The sequence below is a fragment of the Sceloporus occidentalis genome, unplaced genomic scaffold (genome assembly GCF_023333645.1).
Source record: "Sceloporus occidentalis isolate IW3139 unplaced genomic scaffold, rSceOcc1.0.p SCAF_1, whole genome shotgun sequence".
Classification (NCBI taxonomy): domain Eukaryota; kingdom Metazoa; phylum Chordata; class Lepidosauria; order Squamata; family Phrynosomatidae; genus Sceloporus; species Sceloporus occidentalis.
The window spans coordinates 199,142,042-199,169,292 of NW_028316981.1; the positions used below are offsets into that span (position 1 = coordinate 199,142,042).

The following is a 27,251-nucleotide window of genomic DNA, read 5'->3' on the forward strand; positions in this document are numbered from 1 at the left end:
GCCAAAGAGTGCTCAACAATGGCACCTTTTCATCCTGGAGAGAAGTGACCAGTGGGGTCCCACAGGGGTCTGTCCTGGGCCCAGTACTGTTCAACATCTTTATCAATGACTTGGAGGAAAAAATTGGGGGAATACTTATCAAATTTGCAGATGACACCAAATTAGGAGGAATAGCTAATACTCCAGAGGACAGGATCAAAATTCAAAATGACCTGAATAGACTAGAAAGCTGGGCCACAGCTAACAAAATGAACTTCAACAGGGAGAAATGTAAGGTACTGCACTTAGGGCGAAAAAATGAAATGCACAGATATAGGATGGGGGACACCTGGCTTAAGGAGACAACATGTGAAAGGGATCTAGGAGTACAAGTAGACCACAAGTTGAACATGAGTCAACAGTGCGATGCGGCAGCTAACAAGGCCAATGCGATTTTAGGCTGCATCAACAGAAGTATAGTGTCTAGATCAAGGGAAGTAATAGTGCCACTATATTCTGCTCTGGTCAGGCCCCACCTGGAATATTGTGTCCAGTTCTGGGCGCCACAATTCAAAAAGGACATTGAGAAACTGGAGCGTGTCCAAAGGAGGGCGACTAAAATGGTGAAAGGTCTGGAAACCATGCCCTACGAGGAACGACTTAGGGAGCTGGGGATGTTTAGCCTGGAGAAAAGAAGGTTAAGGGGTGATATGATAGTTCTGTTTAAATATTTGAAGGGATGTTATATTGAGGAGGGAGCAAGCTTGTTTTCTGCTGCTCCAGAGACTAGGACCCGGAGCAATGGATGCAACCTGCAGGAAAAGAGATTTCGCCTCAACATTAGGAGGAACTTCCTGACAGTAAGGGCTGTTCGACAGTGGAACACACTCCCTCGGAGTGTATTGGAGTCTCCCTCCTTGGAGGTCTTCAAACGGAGGCTGGATGGCCATCTGTCGGGGATGCTTTGATTTAGATTTCCTGCATGGCAGGGGGTTGGACTGAATGTCCCTTGTGGTTTCTTCCAACTCTGTGATTCTATGATTCTATATTGAGGATAGAAGAAGCTTGCTTTCTGTTGCTCCAGAGCAAAGGACCTGGAACAATGGATACAAGCTAAAGGAAAAGAGATTACAGTTAAACATTAGGAGGAACTTGCAGACAGTAAGAGCTGTTTGACAGTGAAATATACGCCCACAGAGTTTGGTGTAGTCTCCTTCTTTGGAGGTCTTTAAACAGAGGCTGCAATGTCAGATCTCTGGGGTGCTTTGACTGTGTATACCTGCATGGCAGATGGGGGTTGAACAGATAGCCTTTGTGGTCTATTCCAACTCTATGATTCTATAATTCTAATGTGGAATCATAGCACTGTGACAATGTAGTATGAAAGGGCCTTCAGTCTTCATAGGAAGGGCAATAAATTCAAGTTCCTTACCCACAGAGGCCACATTTTCATAATTCTCCATCATCACAGAATTGTACATCAGTCTTTGCTTATTCGTCAACAATTTCCATTCCTCCTCGGTGAAATGTACCGCCACATCCGCAAAGGTCACCTGAAATAGAAATTAGCCCTCGTAAAGAAAGTGACTAAAGAAAAGGGGAGGAAAGCACATGGTGCATCCCAAATATTATTTCATCACTTCAGAATTCAGCCCAGGAAATAAACTTTAACTTCTGTTAACAAGCAAAAAGCTACTGTCTTTGAAATCCAGTTTGTCTCAAATCCTTTGTGAGGCTACAAGCCCCTTTTCTTTGGAAGAGAACACTGAATATCTCAGGAAGCCTCCATGCTTTTGCACCAGGGAAACATATAGATGATGTTAACATAAAATATGCCAGAGCTGTCCCAATTTAAAATATTTATCTTCATCTTTGTTAGAGGTAGCAAACTCAAAAAATAAGGGCCCAGTCCATTGGCCTTCTCTTTATGATTCCTCTGTAGCACCTTTAAAATGGTATATTCACATCCAGAAAACATATCAGATATCACAGTTTTGTGGATTTGGGATGATACTGCTATATGGCCTAGACAATTGTATGTTTGTGTGAAGGTTAAAATCTGGGAAGCAAAGCACTGAGTTCCAGACTTCGTCTATGGGTGTCAGTAGGAAGGTCTTTTCACATCATCCTGTTTTCCATCCATTTCCTCCTGGGTTTACCCCAACCCATCTTTTCCTCAGGAGCTCCCCAGTGATCTCTCCTCTCCAAGGGACCGACTGCATCCCTGGCCTTCAAGCCTGTCCTCCTTTGGAGGAAATGGTGAGCCTCCAGGGAGGGCTGGAAGATAAACACTATCAGTGCTGGAGACCCACGGCGGCTGCATTGCAGGCTCTGGCTCAAGGTGGGGCAGCCCTTGCGGTCGGCAAGGGGCACCTGGGTGCTGCATGGGATGGTGGAAAAGACACCCCAGGTCCACCATCACCAGCAGCAGTGAGATTACAGGTCAAGTGCCCTGCCTTCTCTGAGGCTGTGACATTGCAAGAGGAATATAGCCCATAGCAATGTGTTGTGGCTGGGAAGACCCATTTCCCTCCTACTAATCACTGAGGCTGAGCTCTGAGGGGGTGAGAGGATAGCTCCCCTATGGGTTCAGGGGGCTGTTGCCAGAGGAAGGGGCACAGTCCAGGCTCATGAAAAGGCCCTGGGACTTCCTTGGCCCTGCCAGCTCTGGTGCTGCTACACTGCTGCAGAGGGATGGTTTCAGGTGGGCTTTGCAACTGGCACAGCCTTTCCTGCAGGGTTGGAACTCAATGGATCATTTGGGGGCATTTCAGAACCATTTTCTACCCTGTGAAGGGCCTTGGGGGTCACAAAAAGAGTCCCAGGGAGCCATTTGTAGCCTGCATTTTGCCACCCTTGACTTTAAACAGCCACATAAAGTCTTTGCCCTTTCATCTCTAGCAAATTCCTTCTTTTAACAGCAAGACCGTAGAAAGGCAGAATGTCCACAGCCCAAAACCAAGAGAATGTTCAGACTGTTCCGTCCTTGTTCTCCAAAATGTCTTCTTGGTGTAAACTAATCCCTTTTGCTGGGACCCAACTGCAACACCCAGCCAAACAGTGGAATCCCTGAAACAGTGGGTTGAATGCTATGTTCACAGTGATGCAAAGCCTGGGACCGCGGTGGGTCTACTCTAGACACAGCTGGCTAGTAACTAGATTGAGGCTCCAAAACCCAAAATTCATGGGCTGATCTTCAGAGTTCCTCAGGCAGGAAAGGTCCAGGGGTTCCTACGAAAGCTCCTTCTCTTTGACCAGGTGGTGGCTCCATCCTCTGGGAAAGCATGGCCGGCTGCTGCGACAGGTGGCAGTTCTCTGCGTTCGCAGTCAGGGAGACAGGACTTGGAGACACCTGAAAATGCTTCTACAGCCAACCGTCTCTGAACTGGTATTTCCAGATGCTCAGAATGCAAGAAACACTTGGTTTACATGGTGCCCAGGTTACTCCATGCATTTGAGGAAGTAGTCTCAAGTCTAGGAAAGTGCATGCTACAACTTCTTTCACACAGTTGGTCTCAAAGGGGCTACAAAATCCCTTTTCACGCAATCATTAGATATTATTAATAGGTAAACACACACCCAATCATACTTGATTTACTATAATTCAGTCTGAACCTTAAAATGATTTTCATTACCATGATAAGGGCCTGAATCATACTGTTAGTCTCAGCCCAAGAAGAACTATTGATCCTGTGGGATTTACAACCATGTGTGGAGTAAGCTGAGTTCCACAAGTATTATCATTGGACATAAGACAAAACTGCCCCTGGTCCTCACCAGAGTAGACCTACTGAATCAGCTGAATTTACCTATGTGTTGAAGCACCATTCAATAGTTGATTCAAAGAATCTATTCTGAGCTTGATATACACAACAGATAAGATGTAAACATGGCTGAGATATTGATGATGAATGGATACTGACTATCCCAACACGTATAGTATATTGAGCCACCAAAGAATTATAGTGCATTTAGACATTTGTTGCTAAATTTCAGAGGCAAATGTCATTTTAGAAAATAGCTCTGGGGAACACTGTGGGCTTGAGCGACACTGGGCCCACCACCAATTTAGATCCACAGAGGTTCTCCCATATCCACCAATAATTCACAGATGAGAAAAGCAAGAGGCATGTGGACAAGCAACACCAGAAGGTGGTCAAGATGACCAAAGTTGTTTATGAGGAAGATCACACAAGTGAGGAAGGGCACAGCAATTTGCTTTTGCTCCAGACTCCTGGCAAGGGCAAGAGCAAATGCAAGACCCTGCCCTCCCCTCCCCTCCCTCCTCCCCTCCCCTCCCTCCTCCTCTCCTCTCCTCTCCTCTCCTCTCCCCTCCTTTGAGTTGATGGGGTGCAAACTCCTTGGCACTCATTTTGCAGGAACTGAAGCGAGCTGAGGAGAAGAAGGAAAGTGGGAGGAGGAGAGAGAAACTGGGACAATTTTAAAAGACCCTGAAAAAGTGAGGGGACAGAGGATTAACCAGGACTGTCTCAGCCAAATTGAGAGAGCATGTTTTCTGCTTGCTGACATGGGCTTGCCCAGCAGTGACACACATGAAACTAATAGTCAGGATGGTGACTCACCAAAGAGTTCTTGTACCTCGTCTGCCTCTTTCTGTTGCAGCCCAACTCCCTCCGCTTGGCCTTCCTGTCGGCCATCAGGTGGTCAGGGGGTCCTGGTGGCCCTGCCCTTGGGTCTCTTCCAGGAAAAGATGCCCCAAAGCTGTGTAGAAGGGGCTGAGATGAAGTCCCTGAGAAAAGAGACCAGGATTAGGCTTGGTCTGGCAAGAAACCCCACAGGACCCAAAAACACAGAGAACAGCATCCTGCTGGTGACATACGCAGGTGACGTATGCCTCCTTTGGGGCGATGTAAACATTGTTATCCCCTTCCTCCCTCTGCACCAACCAAAGCCTCTCTGGACCTAGCATAGACTCCCTGCCACTCCCCTACACAAAAGATACTCCATGCCTTGTGAGAGTGGTGGGGGATCAGGTGATGGAGAACCGGACAGGGCCGTGGCTATGTCACTGTAATTAGATGTGAAATGAGTGCATCATTTGTTGAAACCTCCAGAGGTCCCCAGTGGCGCTCAGAGGAAGATGTCTTCATTTTGCTTTTGATTACAGAAACACAGCAGGATGCTTCTCTAATACATTGCACCCAGCTATCTCACTAAGCATGGAATGGCCATGAGAGAGGGCTTCCACAATTCTGTGGGAGGACCTGGGTCAGTCAATGGAGTTTATCAAACGGGAGGAATTTCTCTTAAATTTGAATGAAAAGAAAGTGGGGCCAGTTGCTAGTTTAGCTCAATTACGTGAATGCGCATTGCGTTCAAACTGGCTTACCATTGCCCAAAAACAGCATGCCATTGCCTGAATTTGCATGTGGCAGTCTATCATGTAATAACGTGAAACCCCATGATTGCGTTCGGACTGACTTCCCATTGCCCGAATTTGTGAGTAGTGGTTTATCACGCAATAACGTTAAACCCTATGACTGTGTTCAGATTGCCATCGGACTGTGCTTCCAGTTCCCCTTGTCTGATAAACTCCAATGTCCAGTTGTAGCCTGATTGCACCTGGAGCAACACTGGAGCATAGAGGGATCTGCTGGGTCAGGCTGTCTGGCCTAGGGGTCCCTCATTCTCCCAGGGGCCAAACCAGTTGCCCTCCAACCCCCAGGGAGGCCCCCGCTCAGGCATCTCATCCCAGGATCGGGGGCACCAGAGAATTGAGCTGATGGGGAGAACCCAATTTCTACATCATCCTTCTGCATACAGAGAAGTCAGAATTTTCTCTGCCCATGTAGAGAGTGCCTATTTTCCACAGTGTTGCCTACCCATCTTTGCTAGGGAATATCCTGTTCCAGCCAAATGCTGGATTAAATCCTAGCCTGTATCCTATCCTATGCTTAGACCTGATCAGATTAGAATCACTGAATCAGTTGAATTTACCTATACATTGATTCACCAGTCGCTTATGGGTTCAGTCTGTCTACTCTAGGGTTAACCAACAGGATTCAGGCCTCCTCAATCTTTTAAATGCAGGAATGCCAATTTTTCATGCTGTGTCATCATCACTGATGAGAATTTGACTTCTCTTTCACACAGAGGAGGAGGAGGAGGAGGACCTGGTCTATGTCCCAGGTGGAGAATGTGTGGCTCCTGGGCTGGATAAGACATGCATTACTTTATGGATCAGATCCACAGGCTCCACTCATCATGGCCACATCCCCATTTAGACACTGGTGAAATAATATGTTTTCCAAAATGAGACTAATCTCTAAGCATAACTGCTGTATTTATGTTTATCAGTCATAGCTGGAGCATGAGGTGTGCACCTCCCCTCTCTGCTTGCTGAAGCCACACTAAAATCCATACATATACATTTTTGTGCACTGTTTCTAACGGGACCTATTGTCAAATTCAGATTCATCTTCACATCTCCTTGTGTATTTTTAGAAAGTAAGCACACCACTGAATGTGTTGCACTTGATACAACAAAAGTCTATAAATCTATAGGTTTGTGATTGAAGACTGCACTTTGGATTATGCTCATTTTTGGGAAGTGAAGATGTATGTAAGTTCATTTCATAAACCCAGTGAAACTAATATCTCACAAAGCTCTAGTAAACAACACGTACACACACAGTCCCCATACAAAGGACTCACAGGTGCACTGTGTGTCTGGGGTCTGGAAATGGAACTTCCACCTTCTGAGAAGACAATGCTGCCAGAGACTGAATTTGGGCCTTAATGCATGCAAAGCATGGGCTCCCTCACTCAGCTGCAACCCTTCCACACAATCCTGGACTGAAACCTTTAAACAAAGCTCCTCTTTCAGCTCCAGGAATAAAAACCTACCTTCAGCACAAAGACCCTGACTTCTGCAGCCCCAAAAAGGCCTCTTCTGCAGCCCTTTATGGCCGGAGCTTCCCTGGTTCAGAGGCCGTCTCCTCAGCCGTAGGAAGGGTTGCTCTGAGTGCGAAGGAGGAGGAGGTCCACAGGGCTGAGGGAGGGAAGGCAATGGGGAAAAGGTCAGTGCCAATGGCCATGGAGGGCGGAAGGTGCAGCCTAGGAGGCAGGCAACTCCTCTGAGTCCCAGCCCTTATAGGAATGAGTGGCAGGAGTTAGTCCAGGGGGCTGAGGGGGTCTCCTTTCCCAAAGGGAGAGGCAAGGACCGGTGGGACCCTCCCCAGCTAGGGCCCAAAGGGAGGGTTTCTTTCCCCACCTCTCTCTCCCAGCCCCCAAAGGCCAGCCTCCCCACTGGCCCTGGGTCCCCTGCCTCCCCTTCCTCAGACCCCCACAGGCCCCTTCCTCCCTCCCTTCCTCCCTCCCTCCCAAAATGGAGGGCCAGAGGCACAAAGGACACACTTCCTTCCTTTTGGCCCAAGGAGCCTGGCCTCCTTCTCGCTCTGGAGCCTCAGGAGAGAAAGAGGAGCCTCTCACTTCAACTGAGGAGGCATCAGAGAAGGTTCTGGAACACTGTTCCCCACAGTCACAAGCAGGAACACAAAATGGTCTCCTTTGGCTCAGCGCTTGGCAGTTGGCATTTTGAGGCCTTCAGGGAACCCAGACTCCCAGAGAAAGTCTTTATAAATAAGTCTTTATAAATAAGTAAAGCCTAATAATAATAATAATAATAATAATAATACAAGCAAGAGCTATTTCTTCCAGGAGCCCCCTTCTCCTTCCTCCCTGCAGAATCCTCTTCCTTCCCTTTGGCCCAAGGAGCCTGGCCTCCTTCTCGCTCTGAAGCCTCAGGGAGAGAAAGAGGTCTCAGAGAAGGTTCTGGAACATTATTCCCCACAGTCACAAGCAGGAACACAAAATGGCCACCTCTGCCTCAGCGCTTGGCGGTTGGCAGTTTGAGGCCTTCAGGGACCCATAATGGAGGATGAAAGGGCCCCAGAGTCGGAAGGGACCCCAAACAGGGTTTCCGAACCTTAACAAGGCCTGAAAGCTTCCCTGATGCTTCTATTGAAAGGAGCAACCTGATCTCCCTCCTTAATTCCAATCCACAGTGAAAGATATTTCCCCCAAGAGGCCTCCAGGAAGAGCCCCATCGTCCACAGCCAGCTCAGTCTGGGATGCTCAGGGAGGCCAGTCCAGGTGCCGGGTGGCCCTCCGTCTTCCCTCCTTTCCTCCTGCATTCCTCCTCTTTTCCCCAGCAACAGCCCCTTTCCCAAGAAGGCTGCATCCGCACGGCAGGAATAAGGCACTTTGGCACCGCTTTAACCCCTCAGTGCTATGGAATCCTGGGATTTTACCTTTGGGACACTTAGCCTTCTCTGCCAGAGAGCTCTGCTGCCACAACAGACTACAAATCCCAGGATCCCACAGGATGGAGCCAGGAGAGTTAAAGCGGTTTCAAACTGGATTATTTCTTCAGTGCAGATACAAACTGAGTCGGTTTCAAAAGGATAGAAGTATCTAAGTCGAATTTTTACCCTCTTAAATGTTTTTTCTTTTAAAAAAATAAACAATATGTTTTTCTGTCTAATCCTTATTTTTGTTCTTGTTTGTTTATATGTTTATTTGTTTCATTCTTGGTCATGTGATTTAGGTCTGGTCTGTCAACTTCCTTCTTGCCTGCAAATCTCTTTTAAAAAAATATTTTTATTGAAATAATACAAAATGTACAATATAAACACACAACACACAACAATATCATACAAATATATATATATATATATACACAATGGAACAAAAACATAGACAAATTGATATACTTACAAACATCACAACATAAATACTAAATCATTGCTGAAGAAAGATAAGTTAAAACACTTCCATTAGACCTTATAGCACTTTGTGTACTTAATTTGTTTTCCTCTAACTTTATATTGACAACAAAACCTCTGACCAATATATATATATATATATATATATATATATATATATATATATCTTCGTCTTGTTATTTGGTGCTTCAATGACATGAATCCTAGTAACTCCAAGTTTTATAATTGTATAATTTCACATTAAAATAAAAGAACATAAACCCAGGGAGGAGGAAAAGACAATATCAGATCTATTACTATTGAAAAATGAGTTCTCTAAGGATTTTTATATTCTTATTGCAGGTCTTAAACAACAAGTTTCCTATCAACCATAACACTTTCTAGTAGTCTTTTAATTTTTATCGACAAAGGAACTTTTACGTAAATGACATTGATTTAGATATAATAAAGATAAAGAATATCCACTCACAGACCAAGTCATCCTATTCATATTACTATTTCTAGACATTCCCATTCTTTCTGAATTATATCCGTGTCAGTATCTTTTAGGCTAGCTGTTAGAATATCTAGTGTCTTAGTTTCATTTAATTTAGCCAACCACTTCTCTTCTGAGGGTATAAGAGGGCTTTTCCAATCCTGGGCATACAAGATTCTGGCCATAGTTACCATATAAAAGTATTATACGCGAATATTTTTGAACATGCTTAACATACCGCTACCATGTTCAACAGAAATAAACATGGATCCAAGGGAATGTCGATCTTCAAAATATATACCATTAATCACTGTATTTTCCCCCAAAACAAGACAGCTTTGTCACATTCCCACCAAGCATGAAAGTAGGTGCCTTTCAATCTCTCATACTTTCAGCATTTACTATTTCCTGCTTTATAGATCTTCTTTATCTTTACAGGTGTCATGAGCCATCTAAAGAACATTTTGGTGTAATTTTCCTTACAGTTTTGACATAAGGTAAATTTCTTGGTATCTTTCCAAGACTGTTCCCAGAGTTCAGTGTCTATTGGCTCTCCTATGTCCTGCGCCCACTGTATCATAGTATGTCTAATATATTCATCTTCTAGATCTCTCTCCTTTAAGATTTTGTAGACAGATGCTTAATTCCATTTTTCCCATGATCTTATCTAATTCATTCCTCTCTCTAGAAATTCCCAAATTTTTACAGTCTAATCTAAATCTTTCTGTTAACTGAAAACACAGATACCAATCTACCTTACAGCTGTCCTTTTCAAGTTGTTCTCCTGTTTTGAAATAGATCTATATTCCTATCTGTAAGATAGATTCCCAAGTATTTTGCTTTCTTCGCAACTTTATATCCATAGATTCTGCTCGATTCCAGCTGCTCATCTTTATCTAGGTTTTTTGTAGTAAGGGAGGTTGTTTTAAAAGTAATTTTCAATCCAGACAATTCAGCAAATTCATGCAAAATGAGGTTCAGGGCACCAATTTCCTTTAATGGATCATCCAGGAAACAAATTAAATCGTCTGTGAATGACCTGAGTTTGTATGTGTGATCTTTAACTTTCACCCCTCTTATAACGGGGTTAGATCTAATATTATTTAATAGGACCGCAAATGCAACAACAAAAAGTAAGGGAGATGGGGACATCCCTGTCTAGTCCCACGTTGTACCTTAAAAAAATCAGTTCTCTCATTGTTAATCAATAATTGGGCTTTTTGCTCTACATAAATTGTCGATATCCACTTGGTTATTTTCTCCCCTAGATTCATCCACTGCAAAGTCTCCTGAAGGAAATTCCAACAGATCCTGTCGAATGCTTTCTCTTTGTCTACCAGAAGCATTGCTAGCTTGCTATTGTTATTCCTCTCATAGCGTTCAATTATATTCAACACAATCCTCAGATTATCTTTGCCGGGTCGGCCTGGCAGGAATCTACATTGATCTCCATGAATACGATTAGATAATATAGTCCTCAACCTTTCAGCAATAATTTTGGTATATATTTTGTAATCTGTGTTTGTTAGAGAAATAGGTCTAAAGTTGCTAATATCATCTTTGATTTTTCCATCTTTTGGTATTAGCGTTATATATGCATCCTTCCATGAGTCCGGCATACCATTCATTTGTATATCATTCATCATGTTTTTAAGAGGTCTTCTAATAACCTCCTCCAGTTTTTTGTAGAATATAGAAGGAAGTCTGTCTGGTCCTGACACTTTATTTACCTTATGTTTTTTAATTGCATCGGATATCTCCTCCTGAGTGATATCATGGTTTAGTTGCTCTCTCTCATCGTTGCTTAATACCATAGAATCCTGATTTGCTAAATAGTTACGAACTTTCTTTCTTATACCTTCGTTATCATCATTTTTTGCGATAAAGGTTTTCATAAAAGTCCTTAAAAAGGCCTTTAATAGCTTTGTGTTCCATCACCTTCTTTCCATCAAAATAGATTTCTGTAATTAGCTTCTTTTCTTTAAGCTTTCTTAACCTTTGTGCAAGTAGCTTTCCCGCTTTGTTTCCATGTTCAAATTGCTTCTGCTTAATTAGTAACATTTTTTTATTTCAGCTATATCTAATATTTTCAATTTCTGTTTAAGAGATTCAATTGAGAGTTTCATATTCTTGTCCCCTCTTTCTTTCAATTCTTTCTCCTTCTGGTCCAGTTCCTCCTGCAATGTACTCCTTAGTTTCATTATTTCTCTCTTTTTCTCTGCATTTAATTTAATCAGAATTCCTCTAATCACAGCTTTCCCCGTGTCCCATATTGTTTTAAGCTTCATATCGCTTGTAGTGTTTTCTTTAAAGTACAGTTGAAATTATTTTTTCACCTGGAGCCATCGCCACCCTCAGCTGCAGCCGTTCCGTTTTGGTGGCGTTCGCTTAGCCCACACCTTAAACAACAAAGTAAGAAGAGACTTGAAGAGAGCAAATGGAACTCTTATAGTGCTTTACTAATTTTATTTCCTTTTGTTACAAGAAGCCTCTGAGGACTGGTGGGAAAAAAAAGAGTTCTGGTTTGGAGAACGGACTAGACTGGAGTCCTGGTGAACCGGGTGTGTTCGACGGAAGATAAGTAGGAAAGATACCTCAGGTCTGTAGAAATCGTGGAGGACTAAAATTCCCCTTTTTGTTTTCTTTCTTTCCCCCTCCTTTGGCGGTTTGGATTTGGGACGGTGGAAGCTTAAGAGACAGACAGGGACAGTGGGACTAAGGAACAAAGAATAAAGAAAAGAGGTTTGAAAAATTTTAGTGACTTGTTGAGAAAGCTGGGAGTGGAAAAGGAGAAGAGTAAAGATCTATTGTGAGTTTGGAGGATGGCCAGGAGGAGTTTGGAGGACACGTAGCTACAGTTTGGAGGATGGCTAAGAGGAGTATGGAGGACAAGTATCTACAGGTGGGGACTATTTGACTCTACCTATTGTAAGAGGAACTGGGGAATCCCTTTCCTAAAGGAATAAAAATATATTAGGACTCTCATCCTGACAAGAACAAAGTCATCCTCTTATAAATAAAGCTACCTTCTTTCCTTTCCTTCTTTTTGAGAGGAAACCTTTACAAAGGGTGAACAGTCCATGGAAACAAGAAACTCTCATTGCAGGAAAGAAAGGCAGATTGGGGTCACGGCATTCAGTTGCGGTGGCCACAATCCAGCTTCGGGAAGGGTGGCTTCAAGCTGCTCCGTCCACTGTTCTATTTCACCCCAGTGTTCCAATGCCTTGGAATCACTTCCTTTGCCATCCTCCTTTTTCCACATCACCTCCTGCGTCTTTCCAGCCCTCAAAGGTGGTAAGGCGATTCCAAGGAATCACTAGCCTAGAGATAGGAGAAAAGATTGCTGGGCATATTAGTGAAACATGGCCTAGACACAGGAAAAAGGTGCTAATAGATATAAGACAGTCAGCCAGGGAAAGAACTCGAATAGGGTTTTGGGGAGCTATGATTGATGAAATAGTTCAGGGGTCACTGTGTGATCTAAATAAAGCTTCCACTTTGCTCTTTTTCACAACAGTGTCTGGCTGTTCCTGTTAAGTTCTGATGGAGAGTCTGGTCTGAAAAACAACATCTGAATAACCCTTTAGTCAGTGGAAGTAACCACACACTATGGGTCAGGTACATCAACCCTCTCCTGTTATTTTTGCTAGATATGGGCCCCTCTGGGTCTCTCTGACTTCTTCTAAACATTGGGGGACAAAAAAGATTTCTGCTCCACAAACCCTCTGGGAACATCAATTCTCCTTTTAAAAACGGATGCAGCCCCCAACCCCTTCCATGCCTGATCCCTTCTCCATCTGGTTTCATAGCATTTTGCATTTTTTGTCCATTTTAAGCCATTTGAGGGCATGAATTTCTAGAAAATGTTTAAAAAATCTTTAGAGATGCATGTTTTTGGGAGGAGTATTGGGAAGCCAAAGAGCCAGAAAAAGGTCCTTGAAGTCTGTATGGGATAGGAAGTCAACAGTTTTCCCAGCCCACTTCTGTCAGAAGATCTCCCAGTTGAAAGAAAAGTATCCCATCCAGACCAAGACGGATTGCAGCTCTCCTCTTGGAAGGGGAAGGGGCTAAAGTGGGGGGTGAGCCAGCTCTCCCAATGTTCTTGACCCCATGCCATTCCCCAGAAAGACTCCCCTGAAAGGGATCTGATCTTTGGCAAGCCTCTGTTCATCTTGTTCCAGCCTTTCTGCAAGCAGATATGGACACTGGGCTTAAACCAAGCTCTCTAAAGTTCCAGGTGACAGTGTTGGGTTTCAGCAAGTCATCTCAGGAGATCCATGAATTGGATCATGGAAGGAAGGCGGGAGAGCCTTTGGGTAAAATTCCAGCAGGGGAGAGGGGGAATAACAGTGACACCACTGTGTAGGTCTGCTTAGACCTCCAAGTCAGGGTGAAAAACTGAATGAAGCTTAACCTAAAGAAATGACCAAACATTTGAACATTCAGAATGAGGAGATGGAATAGGAATGGGCCCTTACAACTGATATCACTTGTACATGAAACTGGCAAGAATGGAAGGTCCAACAAACTCCAGACTTGCCTTGCTGACAGTTTCATTGGAACCAGGTACACCAAAGTCTAGTACAAAGAGATGGATCGTGTTAGTTAATTTTAATTAATTTCTCTGTCCTCTCCTCATCCATCCAGATGGTGGAAGAACATACGCCCAAACTCATGATGTAGCTACAGCTCTAGATATCTGTATGTGGGTAAGTGGGATAAACAAACTGAACACCCTAAAAAAAACCTATCTTCCATGAAGACAGGAGGTAGGAAGCTCAGTTGTGGGGCTGAATTCACTCTACTGTGAGACATCATCCATCAGAGCATATACTCCTTTGTGACATGTCCCTGCTGGCAGCCTTTAAGAGGCTTGACTGAAAGCAGCCCTTTTGTGGGAGTAAGGAGATCGAAGTAGAAGGAGGGAGGAGTTGTTTGAGAGAGTTAGAGCGAGTTAGTGTCAGCCTTTATTTTAATTAGTTAGAGTTTAGAGATTTAGTTTGTTTTGTATCCTTTTAGACATAGACACAGCTGTTTGTTTTATTTATTTATTAGTGTTCTGTTATTAGTCTTATTAGTGTTTATTATTATTACTTAGTAGTTACTTTTCATAATCTCTAGAATATATTCTTTAGAGGGAGGGTGGGGTGTAGATTAGAGAAAAAACAGGCAAGGAAAGTGGCAGTCGATCTCCTGAAAGATGTGAGTAGCCTTTCTTTCTGATCTCTAGTTGTGTTGCAGTTTTCTTTCTGTTTTGGCCCTTCTGACTGTCTCCCTCCAGCCACGACCCAGATCCAACTTCCATTCTCTGTTGCCAAAAGGGACATATCCTCAGTTGAGCAGTAGGCCCTCTGTATCCACAGCTTCTTTATCCATGGATTCAAGCATCCACCGCTTGTAAACATTCAATATATAAATTCCATAAAGCAAAGCTTGATTTTTGCCATTTCAGATAAGGGACTATGCCACTCTATTTAAAGGGATATATCTATATTATATTTAAAGGTCCTGGAACCAAACCCCAGTGGATACCAAGAGTCCACTGTACATCTCATTCTCTTTTTTGACTCAATAAGAAACTTTCAGTGTTTTCATTGATTAAAGCCAGTATTATTCTTTATGAAAGGCAATGAGAAATGAGTCAAGATTTTAAACCAACAAGGCCCTGATGGTTGCTGTGCCAAATATCGTGGGTGCAGGATTGGACCATTGTTAATTTGGGAGAAATCCTGGGCTTAGCTGAGGGAGTTTTTCTCAAGCGATTCTCCTCTTCATCTGCTTTGTTTTCACTATCTCCAATCCTCCCTCCTGCCCCAATACTAAGTCACCCAAATGAGAAGCAAATTCACTTGCTTGGGAACATTTTCTTGTTTCACCCTTGGGGAAAAGGGTCCAAGGTTGAAGTATAGAGATCCCAGTTTCTAGCAGGTTCTCCAGGTGAACAGTGTAAACTGCGTGGGCTGGGGTTTATAAACCGGACTCCTGTGGCCTAAAATGGCAAGCTCAAATAAGGCAACTACTTCTGGGGTAGCAGAATGCTATGGGGAGGAGGATTACCTGCTTCTTAGCACCTATCTTTCAGGATTAGTTGTGGAACATTTCACGTGAAGGGATTGCTAACCACAGCGGCTCATTCCCACTTGAAGTATAACCCGATTTCTGATTGGTTTTGCCGCTTGTCAGCAATCGATTCCAAAATGTCCCTTGTTCTCGGTACGAAACAGGATCTTTTCCTTACTCCGGTGTAATCGGGATTTTGGAGCACGATCGTCGTCCCCATTAGTTTGCGTCACTTCAAAAATAAATATCAATCATCACGGCAGGTGGAGTGTGGAGTTTCCCCCCACCCCCCATAATCTACAAATTATGGGGAGGAAAGCCCCCTGCTATGCTTGGACTGGGCGATCCAAGCTTGACAGGGGTCTTTTTAAAGAAAGGAATTCATTGAAAAATTGATTCATTGGTTTTGCAACTACTTGCCTTTGCAAATAGTTGCAACATCAATGACTCGAATTTTCTATGAATTTTATTTTTTAAAAATGCACCCATCAGTCATACAAGAAGCAGCTTGCTGTATCAAGACAGGATTCTATCACATTGTGACAGAAACTGGTTTCAAATGGGAACGAGGGTCATTTACACTGATCGGCAATTTGGTCTGGTTCATAGTGGGAACAGCCCCCATGAGTTTTAAAAGTGGAGGAAGGACTTGGGAAACAGCTATCAAAGAGCAGAGGGAGAGGGAGTAAAAAAAAGTTGGCTTATTGTAGGGGTAGCATCAAATTTATTTATTTATTATATTTATTTGTATCCCGCTCTTTTCCCAGGACTGGGGCTCAGAGCGGCTTCACAGCATTAAAACAGTCCAATTAAAAACATTTTTTTAAAAAAAAAAGTACATTAAAAAGAATTAAACAATTACAGTATTAAAACAGAAAGTTGTTAAAATAATAAAACATATTTTAAAAAGATAAAACTGTATATAGAGAAAAAATTGTAGCAATTTTTTTAAATGGTCCAATATCCCAGCTTGTCCTTATAGTAATTCCTTAAACGCCTCTATGAATGGGTAGATATTCACCTGACGGTGGAAGGCCATCGAGGAGACAGTGGGAACAGCCCCCAGGAGTTTTAAAAGTGGAGGAAGGACTTAGGGAGCAGCTATCAAAGGGCAGAGGGCAGAGTCTAGGGGCAGCCAGCAAGGAATACAATGCTTTTCCCCACATACATATATTGTCTTTTTCTTGCCCCTAGTGAATTGTGATTTGTATAGATTCCCATTCCTACCCCTAGTAATGATGTTTTTAAACTTTTTATATTGTGATGTTTTACTTGTATTTTATCGTTTTTTGTCTTGTAAGCCGCCTTGATCATGCAATTGGAAAGGCGGGATATAAATAAAAATTATTATTATTATTATTATACAACTATTTAATTCTTCCTATTGCATTCAGTATGATTTATGCCAAAGTACGTGTGCAGGGAATTGACTGCAGCCTACATTTCTTTTGGGATTTTTCATCAATCCATTAACTTTTTTTGGTTAGGGAGTCTGGGTCCAATGTTGACTAATCATTTCCCATAGGAAGGGCTCTGGCCATCCAGTGCTATCCATCCAGGGCCATTCTGGATGTAGCCTAAGCTCAGTGGAGATAGAAAGAGCCCATCCGGAGCAGGAGACCCCATTTCTCAACATCTGCTTCTCCACCCTCCTTCTAGGTTGGGAAAGCTGCTGGGTGTCTTCCGTAGGAGAAGCAGAAAAGTTGGCCCAGCTCCAGTGGACATTCCCATCACTCCTAAAAAGCCACCTAGGGCTGAAGGGAAGAAGACCCCGTGCCGTCGCTGGTGGTTCTGCCGGGGATGCCAGAAGCAACCTCTTATGGGCAAGCAGCCAGTCTGCCTTCATTATCCAGATCCCCAATACCTGTCTAGCAAGATGGAGAGTATCCTTGCAGAGAGAGCCAGTGCTTTGGGTGAGAAGATCCCCAGGGGTCTGGAGGATCTGTGGGGAGGAACCAAGGCTCTGTCTACCTGGGTAAAAGGGAGGGGGTGCCTGGAGTTCCAGCTCCCAAATTCTGCAAGGCCTCAGGGGAAAGTAGCAGCAACATCCTCTGCAAATGAAGGAGGCCAGGCTCACATGGTCCTTCTTTCTTTCTTATATCAACAGAGAGTGTGGAGTCTTCCTGTCCACTTCCCACCCTTCAATCGGAGACAAATCTGCCCATGAACGTAACAGCCATCTCAGAGATGTTCATCAAAATCAACAGCAGAAAGGAGGTACAACCTCCCTTTAGGGCTTTCCTACCCAAAGCCTGACTTTCCACAACCCTTTCCAGGTCACTTCTTCATCACAGGATTCTGAGTGTTGAGATTCTGTACATCCCCCCACTGGGACCAGGCATTCAGAAACCTGGCAGTCCTGAAACTCTGTGCTTGGGATGAGTCCCAGTCCCAGTCACAATCTGGGGCAGGAGGACTTGGATGACCAGAGGTGAAGAAAGATCCTCCTCACTGACAGTCTGACTCTCTTGTCTTCCAGGACATCCTGGTATGCTCTGACCAAGAGAAGCTAGACTTTCTCCGGGCTCTCTCTGCCAGTTGCATAGATGCCTTAGAGATGGGGAAGAAAGACCCAGGTCTCCGACCCCCAAAGATTGAGTTAATCAAGGCCATTGTGGTGAGTGACTGATTCCTGAAGGGGATGGATGAGGAGCCCTGGATTTGGGCACTGGGGAGGAAGAAAGCTCCCGTTTGAGGTGGGAAAACCTGGGAGGAATGTTTGGAGAGACCTCTTTTTCCATTGTGTCTATTTTTTTTGAGGGGAGGGTACAGTGTGGGAGCTAACAGGGCCTTTCCTCTCCGCTTTGATTTTAACCTTTCTCTCTCTTCCAGGTGGTGCTGGAGAGCCTACCATTAACCTCAGTGCCTTCTCCTGTGCTGTCTTGTGCCATGCTGGCACTCTACCATCTCAGGTACCCAGTGGCATCACTAAGAATGGATTTCTCTTGTGTGGTATCTCATGGTGTCACCCTCCACCACCCCATTGACCTCACCCCATACCCATCCATACAGAATCTTTAGTAATGTTTTTTGCATAACGTTATTCATAAATCGTAATTCCTGTATATCACTGAATGTAATGGGAACAGGTGAGTCATAAACAATTAGCTCAATTAAAATGACATTTTAAAATTACAACATCATATGCACAGCCTGAATGCAGTTGCATGCACATTGTTTCATGTTGTTGAAGTGAAAATCTTGTAAGATGTAATTTTTTAGAATACAAATTTTAAAGTATATATTTTAAAAAAGTAATGTTCAATTTTAAAGTTTAAAATTATTTTTTTTTAAAATAAATGAAATAAAACTGGGGACTCTCCTTCCTCTTCTCACTGAGTTTTGCTCCACTCACATCATCATCACAGCATTTTAAAAGAGTGCAGGAGAATGCCACAGCCCATTTCTGTCAAAAGGCTGATGTCTGGGGAGCATTAGTGTCACCACCCTCAAGATGTCACCTGCTGTGCCCCCCACCCACCCCCTACTCCACTAGTGATGCCCTTTCATGTACCTAGGCTGCTTTGGTGCCAATGGCATTTGCACTAGCTGAGCCTTGCTCAAGCCCACAGAGTGTTCATGGAGAGGCAGTGAGCCCTGAGATTTCTAGTCACGTTCTTTGAAACGTCCTCTGGCACAAACTTAGAAAGGGCTGAACCTTCTTTTCTCTCTTAAGTAAATGTCTGCCCTTTCTGCCTCTTGAGGGCCTTTAAATGTGTAAGAGGCCCTGGCACAGATGTTTCTGCAAGGTCAAGCTAGGGAGAAATTTTGTGCTGCCTTACAGACAAATTTAGATTGGTGCCAAAAGTGACCGACTCTAGCCATCAGATGAAGTAGGTCAGAGTCAAAAAATATTTCAGACAAATCAAACAGTATTGTCTTCTTGGTGCCACAACACTTCTCATTCTTCTGCTGATGACCTTTGATTCCTTCCTCCCACCCCAATTTCCAATTTAGATTATGCACATTTTTAAAAATCTTAGAATTCATTGGGGGTCCCAGCATGAAAAGTACTTCTCATTTAAAATGCGGGTGGTCATATTTCCTGGGAGACTGTCCAAAATAGACAGAGGTGTAGGAGGAAGATACTTCCAAATGCCTTCCTCTTGGACTAGACGGAAGGATGCACTCACCTCCCTCCCTCCATTCCCATTGATAGATTTCTCCTTTTTTTCCCCCAACAGCAAGTTCAAGCCTTCACTCAATCGGGACATGGAATCACATGTTCTACGCCTGATTTTATACCAGGTCTTCACCATGGAGAGCTCTGCTGACCGCAAAGAGGTACATTTGAATAAAACCCACCTGGGTTAAGTGTCTGTTGACCCAGCTGCCTGAGAGATGGCCCTGCTTCAGGAGGCAAGGGCCCAGGACTCACAGATACCCCAGGGCAGTCAGGAGAAGTTTGTTTGCAGAGGTATTTTGCTTCAGAAGGAAACCTTCCCTTTGTGTCCTAAGAACTGTTTCCTGTTGGGGTGGAGATCTTAGCCCCACAATTTAGCTTCTTTATAGTCAGCTTGTGTTTTCTCAGGAAGGGCTAAGTCACTGGGTTCCATGTTAGGGAGGTCACCCAACTGAACCTACAGTACTGTTGATTTCTTATTGATTTCATGAGTCTGCTGTAGATGACACTCACAAGAGGATTTAGGCTTCTTTGCCTCTTCCCATTCCCATGCCTCCCTTTCTTTTTGCCTTTCAGGACTTCTACATCTCCTCATGCTCAACACTTGAGCTTCTGCTGAAGGGTTTTCTCACAGAGGCCGGAACTGTAGACCATCTGCTCTTCCTGCTGAAGGTCAGTGTTCCCAAGAGATCAGTCATTCAGCCTGCTCTTCAAATTCTGAAGGAGACTCCCACAGGAAAGGCTGTTATGGCTCACTCTCTCAAGCCCACTTGGGACTAGATGAGAAAAGCCCTATGCAACCAACTCCTGATGAGAAGGTGACTCCTATGGGCAGATTAAGACTGTCACCTCCAAGTAGGAGAACCCCTTGTGGAAGAAACAGGGTGACTCCATTATCTCTTAAACACCATAAGAAGTAGTGGATTTTGTTTTATGTCAAGGTAGGTATCTGTAGGAAGACTTGATTGAGAAATGGAAGCTTCTTGTAGGTGCTGCACAGTATCTTTCTGCTTCTTTCCGCAGCATATTAATTTTTGGCTGCAAGGAAGCAGGGAAGAAAAGCTCCGTACAGTAAAAGTCCATTTGATCAAAAGTCCATTTGATCAAATGCAGCCTAAGGAGGGTGGGACATAGGTGTCTCTTGAAGAGAGAAGGGAGGGGAAAGGGGAACAGGGAAATTGAGAGCTCATTTCTCTTTTGGTGGAGGTGTGCCTAGGGCTGGAAGGATGGCAGGCACCTGAGAGCTCCCTCCTCTCTGCCCCAGATGGGGAGGGTTTAGGAAGAAGGAGAGGTACATTTTTGCAGCCCCACTCCTTGGAATGCCTCCCCATTCCATGAAAGAAATGAAGGGCTGACGGATGGAGCCAGGAGCTGTGAGAAACTGAGGCTTTTAGTGGTAGTCTCTGTTCCCCAGCAAGGGTAGATTTCAGGAAGAAAATATTATGTTGTCCTTTAAAGGCCAACAGTATAATAAGCAGGAGGTAAGTAGAAGAGAGGTCCAAAGGAGTCCTAGATAACCCTCTCTTCCAAAAGACAAGCAGCTGTCTTCCTTCTTTGTCCTTCTTGCCACTGTTTTCTTGAAGCCATCCAAGAGCTGTATTCTATGAGTATTATAGGAGAGGACAATTCCTTTTCTGCTGGGTTATGTTCATCCCCTCTTCTACTGCTTTGCCACCCCTGGCATACTCCCTTAGTGTAATGCAACCACATTTTGGTTTTAGGCATTTGAGAAAATTCTGAGTGAAAAGCAGAGGGTAGGCATGATCAATGCTGCCTGGTTGGCCACTCATGACCCCCGGCCAGATATCAGCGTGCCTGGATTTCTGATACTTTATGCGTTTGTGGGGAAAGCCGATACCTTTTTGAGGACAAACGTAAGTGAACAAACAAGGTAGGCTGAACCAGAGGGAAAAGCAGGGCTGTTTCCTTGTGAGGGTCAGTGGGGCAGTGGAAGCTGGTCTCAAAGGGCTTTTCATCAGCAGGAATAGTGCTATCACCAGCCTTCCCCTCAAGCTTCCCTCTCCCCTCCCAGTTTGTCTCCAGTCCTCAGAGGAGATGAGTTTTGCAGCACCTCAGGTTCAAGGGTAATTAAAATCTTGCACACAGAAGCTGCTAGAATAGGATTGTTCCTCCATATTTGGATGCTCCTTGGGGACATAGTTAGGGGACTGATGGTGAGTGTGAGGCACTCATATTGGAGCCCTTCACACCCATCAGGACATTGGAGGCACACCTGAAGAACTGTCCACAGTGTCTATGTGTATGTGTGTGTGTGTGTGTGGGGGGGGGGGCAAGGTTAAAGGGAGTAACAGGGAACGTGGAATGATCCAATCACCATTTATTTAAAGTCCTAGCCAACATCCCTCCAGAAACCTCTGAGAGTTCACCCAGGGATAGATCCAATTGGAATTAACCGCCCCTCCCTCCCCGGGAAATGCCAAAGAATCCAATTGGGGAGTCTGATGGGCTGCATTTTCTTTCTTTCTAGCGAGAGGTTGTGCAGAAGAGTGTCTTAGATGCTGTGCACCAACTGAAGAAAAAAAAGAAGATACCCAGAGCACTGCAAGTCCTTTTACATACCCAAGGTAACAGCTCTTCCAAAATATCTGAACCCCCAGAAATTTGCTGCAAACTATCTAGAATTCAGAAGGGTGGAATTGTTGGCCCTCTTTACTAGGTTGGTCCAAGGGGTGTGTCAGTCAGGCATTATCTGGCTTTGGCTCTCTTGTTCCTTGGCCAAAATGGAAATGCCGGAATTGTGAGGCATTCTGTGGCTCAGAGATGCTCAATGGGAAGAAGGGTCAGGTAGGATGGTCTTTGCATCCTGAAATTCCTGGAAAAAGAACTAAGAAGAGGAAGGATTTTTGTAGTACAGCCTCTCCACCTCCGTTTTACAAACATTCCTTTCTTCTTTTCTTTTTTCTATAGATGATTTGATAATTGAGGACCTTGAAAACTAAGTCAACCATACACTATGGCTGTGCCTGAGAAGTTTGGTGGAGACCCAGGTGGCAGCCTTTATTGCAAACTGTAAGCTGATTCTATGGGGAACTGGCTGTGTTTTTGTTGGGTACCTGTTCACCTTGGGAAAGCAGGAGATAAATTAGTTGATTTAGTTGCAAAAAAAGAAGCAGTAGCTTTGCAGTACTCTGTTATGGATCCTTCTTTGCCTTTATGCCCGGAGAGAAATTTAAAATTTAGGAGGGAAATTGTTAAGCAATGGCACCACAAGAGCAGATTGGGTACCCTTCTCCTGTCTTGAGGCATTCATATTTTTATCAAGCAAAGTTAAGTTTATCAAGCGTGCCAGGTTTGGCTTTTCAGGTTACAAATGAGACAATGCACACAGCATGAGGGCTGCAACCGCACTGCAAAAACAATCCACTTTGACACTACTTTATCAACCATGGCTCAATGCTATGAAACTCTGGGAATTGTAATTTGCTGTGCGTGGCACCAGAGTTCTCTGACAGAGAAGGCTATAGGTCTGACAAAACTAGATTTCCCAGATTTCTGTAGCATTGGACGATGGCATCTTAAAGTCGTGTCAAATAGGATTATTTCTACAGTGTGTGACTGTGAAACAATATTTTATGTATTAAATATGTAAGATGTTAAGTCCAATATTGTGGCTAAATCCTGTTCTATGAAAATAAGATTACACTTCTTTGTCCAAGTATCTACCTGTGTGTATAATATGTACATTATTATATAATGTGTTAGTAATAATGATGTAGTATAATAGTTATTAAAAACGATGATGGTAATCCTTTATGTTCTTCCTAGCAGCTGTTTCAAAGTAAATTAGGATTGCTTTCCTAAGTAATGCACAGCTTTTCTTCTGGGTTGTTTCAACATTTTGCAGTCAGCTCTGTTGGAAAGGAGACACTTGCAAATAGGCCTTATAGACATATACCCTGTTAGTCAGGAATGATTGAAATGTTGGTCATGTTCTTCTTTCTTCTTTATATTGTATTCCTTCCCAGTTTATGAATCTGATTTTGGAAAATTTCCCAGCGAAAAGTATCTTTGACAAAGGTTCCAAAGTTTTGTTCCACAGGGCATAAAATGTTCAAACTCCATCATGGCTCATCTTAACCATACCGCATGCTGCCTGCTATTGTGTTAGAAGGTGGTTGTTAAACTGCCCAATATATATACAGTAGACCCTTGTTATACTCTGGGGTTTGGTTCCAAGATCCCCTGTGGATAACAAAATCTGTGTATGCTCAAGTCCCATTCAATATAATGGTGTCCCTTATAAAAAATGGAAAATCAAGGTTTGATGTTTGAAATCTATACTTTTTTTGAACATTTTCAAACTGTGTATGCTTAACTCTGTGTGTAAAAAAATTTGTGTATAAGATTGTGTGTGTGTGTGTGTGTGCGCGCACACACACATACATATGGCAAGATTCTTCAGAGAGGGTTTCCCATTGCGAACCTTTAAGGCTGAGAGATTGTGATTTGCCCAAGGTAGGTTTTTATACTTGAGTGGAGAATTGAACCCTGATCCCCAGAGTTGCATTCCAGCACTGAAACCACTACACATGGCTCTCACATACACACACACACTCACTCACTCTTACAGAAATTCTTGTACCTGTTACTTTTGTTTTTTGGTCTTGATGTTCATTATGCTCTGTTTTTGTCCATCCATGACTCATCCATGACTATAACAAAGTCAATTGGATGGATTGCTTTCCTATACACATTAGGAAGTGGCTGAACTGTAATACCTAGCATTCTATGCCATGAGGTAGGTACACTTGCTAAGGCTGATGGGAATGGCAGTCCAGCCACATCCAGTGAGGTCCAAGCAGCTCATCTTTGTTTTAATGGATTCAGCAGGAGATCCCAGAGAGATGTCCTTCCTGCTGAACTATCCTTTATTTCTCCAACTAGGTTGTGGAGTTGTGATTACAGATCTGACAATATGAACTAAAGTTCACAGAGCTTGTCGCACAAGAAATGTGTTAGTCTTTTAAGGACCACAGGTCTGTCTGTTGTTTTCCTCTAGTGTGATAAACTCACATGGGTTCAGGGTGGTAGGACCAAGAGGCCACGTGAAGCTGGTTGTGGTTGTGGTGTGCCATCAAGTCATTTCTGACTCGATCCTATCATGCGGTTTTCTTGGCAAGATTTGTTCAGAGGAGATGTGCCATCATTACATTCCCTAAGGCTGAGAGAGTGTGGTTTTCCTAAGGCCACCCAGGGTTTCATGGCCAAGCAAGGATTCAAACTGTGATCTCCAGAGTCAGAGTCCAACACTCAAACCACTACGCCATGCTGGCTATTGCAATCTGAATAGCCTTGTGAAATGCTTACTGTGTTTTTCTCTTGACAGGGATATGGAGCAGATTATCCCACATTCCAAAAAAACCTGAACTGGAACACAAATTCAATAGGAGAGCATTGGAGAGGCTGTACACATCCAAACACTCTTAGGGGAAAACCTATGGAGAGCACAAGCGCCTCTTGGAGTTTAGTCGTGACCAGTATCAGGAGCTGCAGCACTACACAAAGGAGATTGTCAGTTTCTTTACTGCCTCAGGTATAGATGAAGTAAGGGAGATGGAGGCTCAAGGCTTCCATTTTGGTGTTTAAGAGACTTCCACTTTTGATGCCACACACAGACACTTTTGATGCCACACACATTTTATAGCTATATAAGCTATACAATGTCGTTAATAAATGTATAAATATAAGAGTTATTTTTGAAAAGATTAAACAGTTTATAAAGTTAAAACATTAAACATAAAAAGCATACATGGTGACTTTTGTCTCTCCAAGGATACTGTCCAGCTTCTCTGGTTGGAATGCTAATTTAGTACACAGATTGGTTCTTCAGTTTTTAATTAATCCATGGCTTTTATTCATAAACAATCGTATGAGATCCAGAGTTATCTTTCTTGCTGTTGTGTGTACCTCCGTTTTGTATGCTTGTGGGTTTTCTGTGCACTTTCTTCCATTTGATTCCAACATAGGGTTATATTCCATTAATCTTTCAACTAATTTGGGGGTGAAGAGCACATTGATTCATTGGGGGAAGGGGAGGTACTGGTGAGTGAAATGTTGAATTGGGATTTTAGTTTTAAAAACCCCATCTTTTTACAGATGACTAGAGAATCTCTGCATGAACTGGATGTTCCATTTTTATTAAGGCTGGCCTGGGAGTGGAGTCATGCACGTCCCAACTCCGCCCCCAGGGCACCATGATGCTGCACACTGCTCCACATGGCACATGGCATCACGGCACTCCTCTGGCACTGCATCCACATGACACAGCACCCAAGGAGTGCCTTAAAGCTGTGGCACCGTGGTGCTGTGGCTATTGTGCCCTTTCCAGGGTGCAAAAAGGAGCTGTTTTTGTGGCTTCTTTTTGCACCCTGGAAAGGCCAAATCGGGTCTGCCCTGTGCAGTTGCCATGGCCCCAATCTGGTGCAGCTGAAGGCCCCTGCAGGCCACCCGTTAGCTGCCCTCTAATTGTAAACAGACGCTGAGATCCTGGTAGCAGGAAAAACAGGGCCACAAGTGCAATAGCCATCAAGAAAGTAGGGGTTTGCGTGGAGCTAGCTGGCAGGGTCTGGTTTGTTCATCACCTTTGCTTGACTCCAGAGCAAGTATTCAGGCCAAAGTCTTCAGACCAGTCTGTGCCCCCCCCCCCCCAACTTTCATCTCCATTGGGTTTACAAGAGTCTCAGTCAGAACAGTGGCCAGATTAATGTGAATCTCAAACACAACAAAACCATGTCTACTTGTATTGTAACAGCTGTTCTCTAAATCCTAGGTGCCTCTAAGGAGCCCATTCTTTATCATGTCCTTCCACTCTTCTGTCTTTCTAGGAATATCAGTCGGTCTTTATAGATATTCCTATTCCAGGCACAAGACAGACATAGCCATTTCTGTTGCAGCAGTTGTGATGGGAGTTAAAGTACTGGAACACCATATTATGCTGGACAAGACCTGGAAAGGAAGGAAGTGATCATGAGGTGACCCTGGAGCCCAATGAACTGGTGGAATTGGTGAGAAACATCCGCATGGTAGAAAAGGCTATGGAGTGGCCAATCAAGCAGCTCTTGCCCTGTGAAATTGCCTGCAATGAAAAGGTAACTGTGCTCTTGTGGACCATTTATTGTGGATTAAATTGTCCCTCCCCATTTCACTTACTGAAGGCAATAGCATCCATAGGCATATGTCATAAGGCAACAGAAAGATTGTCTTCCTCATTAAGTATTCCTGTCAGCAGTAGGGCTGCTAGCTTTAGTCAGCTGGAGACTCTTCCAATGTTTTAGGTAGCTGTTTTCAGGGAATTGTTTGAAAATAAATGATCCAGCACCTTGCTAAAAGTTAAAATGTGAGAGAGTAGTCAGTGCCTGGGTGGAAGGCCACGTGGGAACCCTGTGTGTGTTTTATGCCATCAGGAATTCATGGGAAGAAACTCAGGATGTAAGGAAAATCTGGGCACCACAACTCCATGGCCAAGGTTTTGTTTTTGCTCATCTGAGCGCTCAGGATTTCGACAATGCACCTAGCTGCAGGATCTGTCTTCTGAATTGCTAGTGGGAAAAGTACTTTACAATCTGATGAACCATAAGCTTGGTTTTCACATCTCTGAGCTGTGAGTGCCCAAGAAAGAGAGAGAGAAAAAAAAATTGTAGTATGATGGGATCCCAAATTTGAACGGTAATATGTTTAACCTTGTGAGAACGTGTCATAATAGATGATCACAAGGGATGTCCCCACACCACCGTCTTCCTTCACGGGTGGCTGCTAAGATTGGGATGAAAGAGATCTTAGCAGATGCTCTATAATAATATAATTGCTGGAAAAGAGAGACTATTGTTGCAGTGTTGGGCCTACTTCA

At 43.7% G+C, this 27,251-nt stretch overlaps 2 protein-coding genes and 1 long non-coding RNA gene across 3 annotated transcripts; 2 read left to right on the forward strand and 1 right to left on the reverse strand.

Moving 5' to 3' along the window:
• Positions 1-1,226: 1,226 nt before the first annotated feature.
• Positions 1,227-10,951, reverse strand: LOC149323216 (uncharacterized). Its single transcript, XM_089538298.1, has 6 exons — positions 10,932-10,951; positions 7,928-7,988; positions 6,847-6,991; positions 4,563-4,729; positions 1,412-1,532; positions 1,227-1,258 (listed from the first exon to the last, which is right to left on the reverse strand). The coding sequence occupies exons 1-6, from the start codon at positions 10,949-10,951 to the stop codon at positions 1,227-1,229; spliced, it is 546 nt and encodes a 181-aa protein (XP_089394424.1).
• A 921-nt stretch (positions 10,952-11,872) lies between these two features.
• LOC149323217 (maestro heat-like repeat-containing protein family member 2A) lies at positions 11,873-20,518 on the forward strand. The gene is made up of 8 exons (XM_089538423.1): positions 11,873-12,103; positions 16,921-17,174; positions 17,369-17,478; positions 17,741-17,878; positions 18,094-18,173; positions 19,446-19,545; positions 19,961-20,056; positions 20,408-20,518. Exons 2-8 carry the CDS (start codon positions 17,081-17,083, stop codon positions 20,516-20,518), a joined length of 729 nt encoding a protein of 242 aa, XP_089394549.1. The 5' UTR covers positions 11,873-12,103; positions 16,921-17,080.
• A 1,798-nt stretch (positions 20,519-22,316) lies between these two features.
• Positions 22,317-26,432, forward strand: LOC149323218 (uncharacterized). The gene is made up of 3 exons (XR_016280084.1): positions 22,317-22,414; positions 24,732-24,938; positions 26,230-26,432. It is a non-coding gene; the product is annotated as an uncharacterized LOC149323218 (long non-coding RNA).
• Positions 26,433-27,251: the final 819 nt, after the last annotated feature.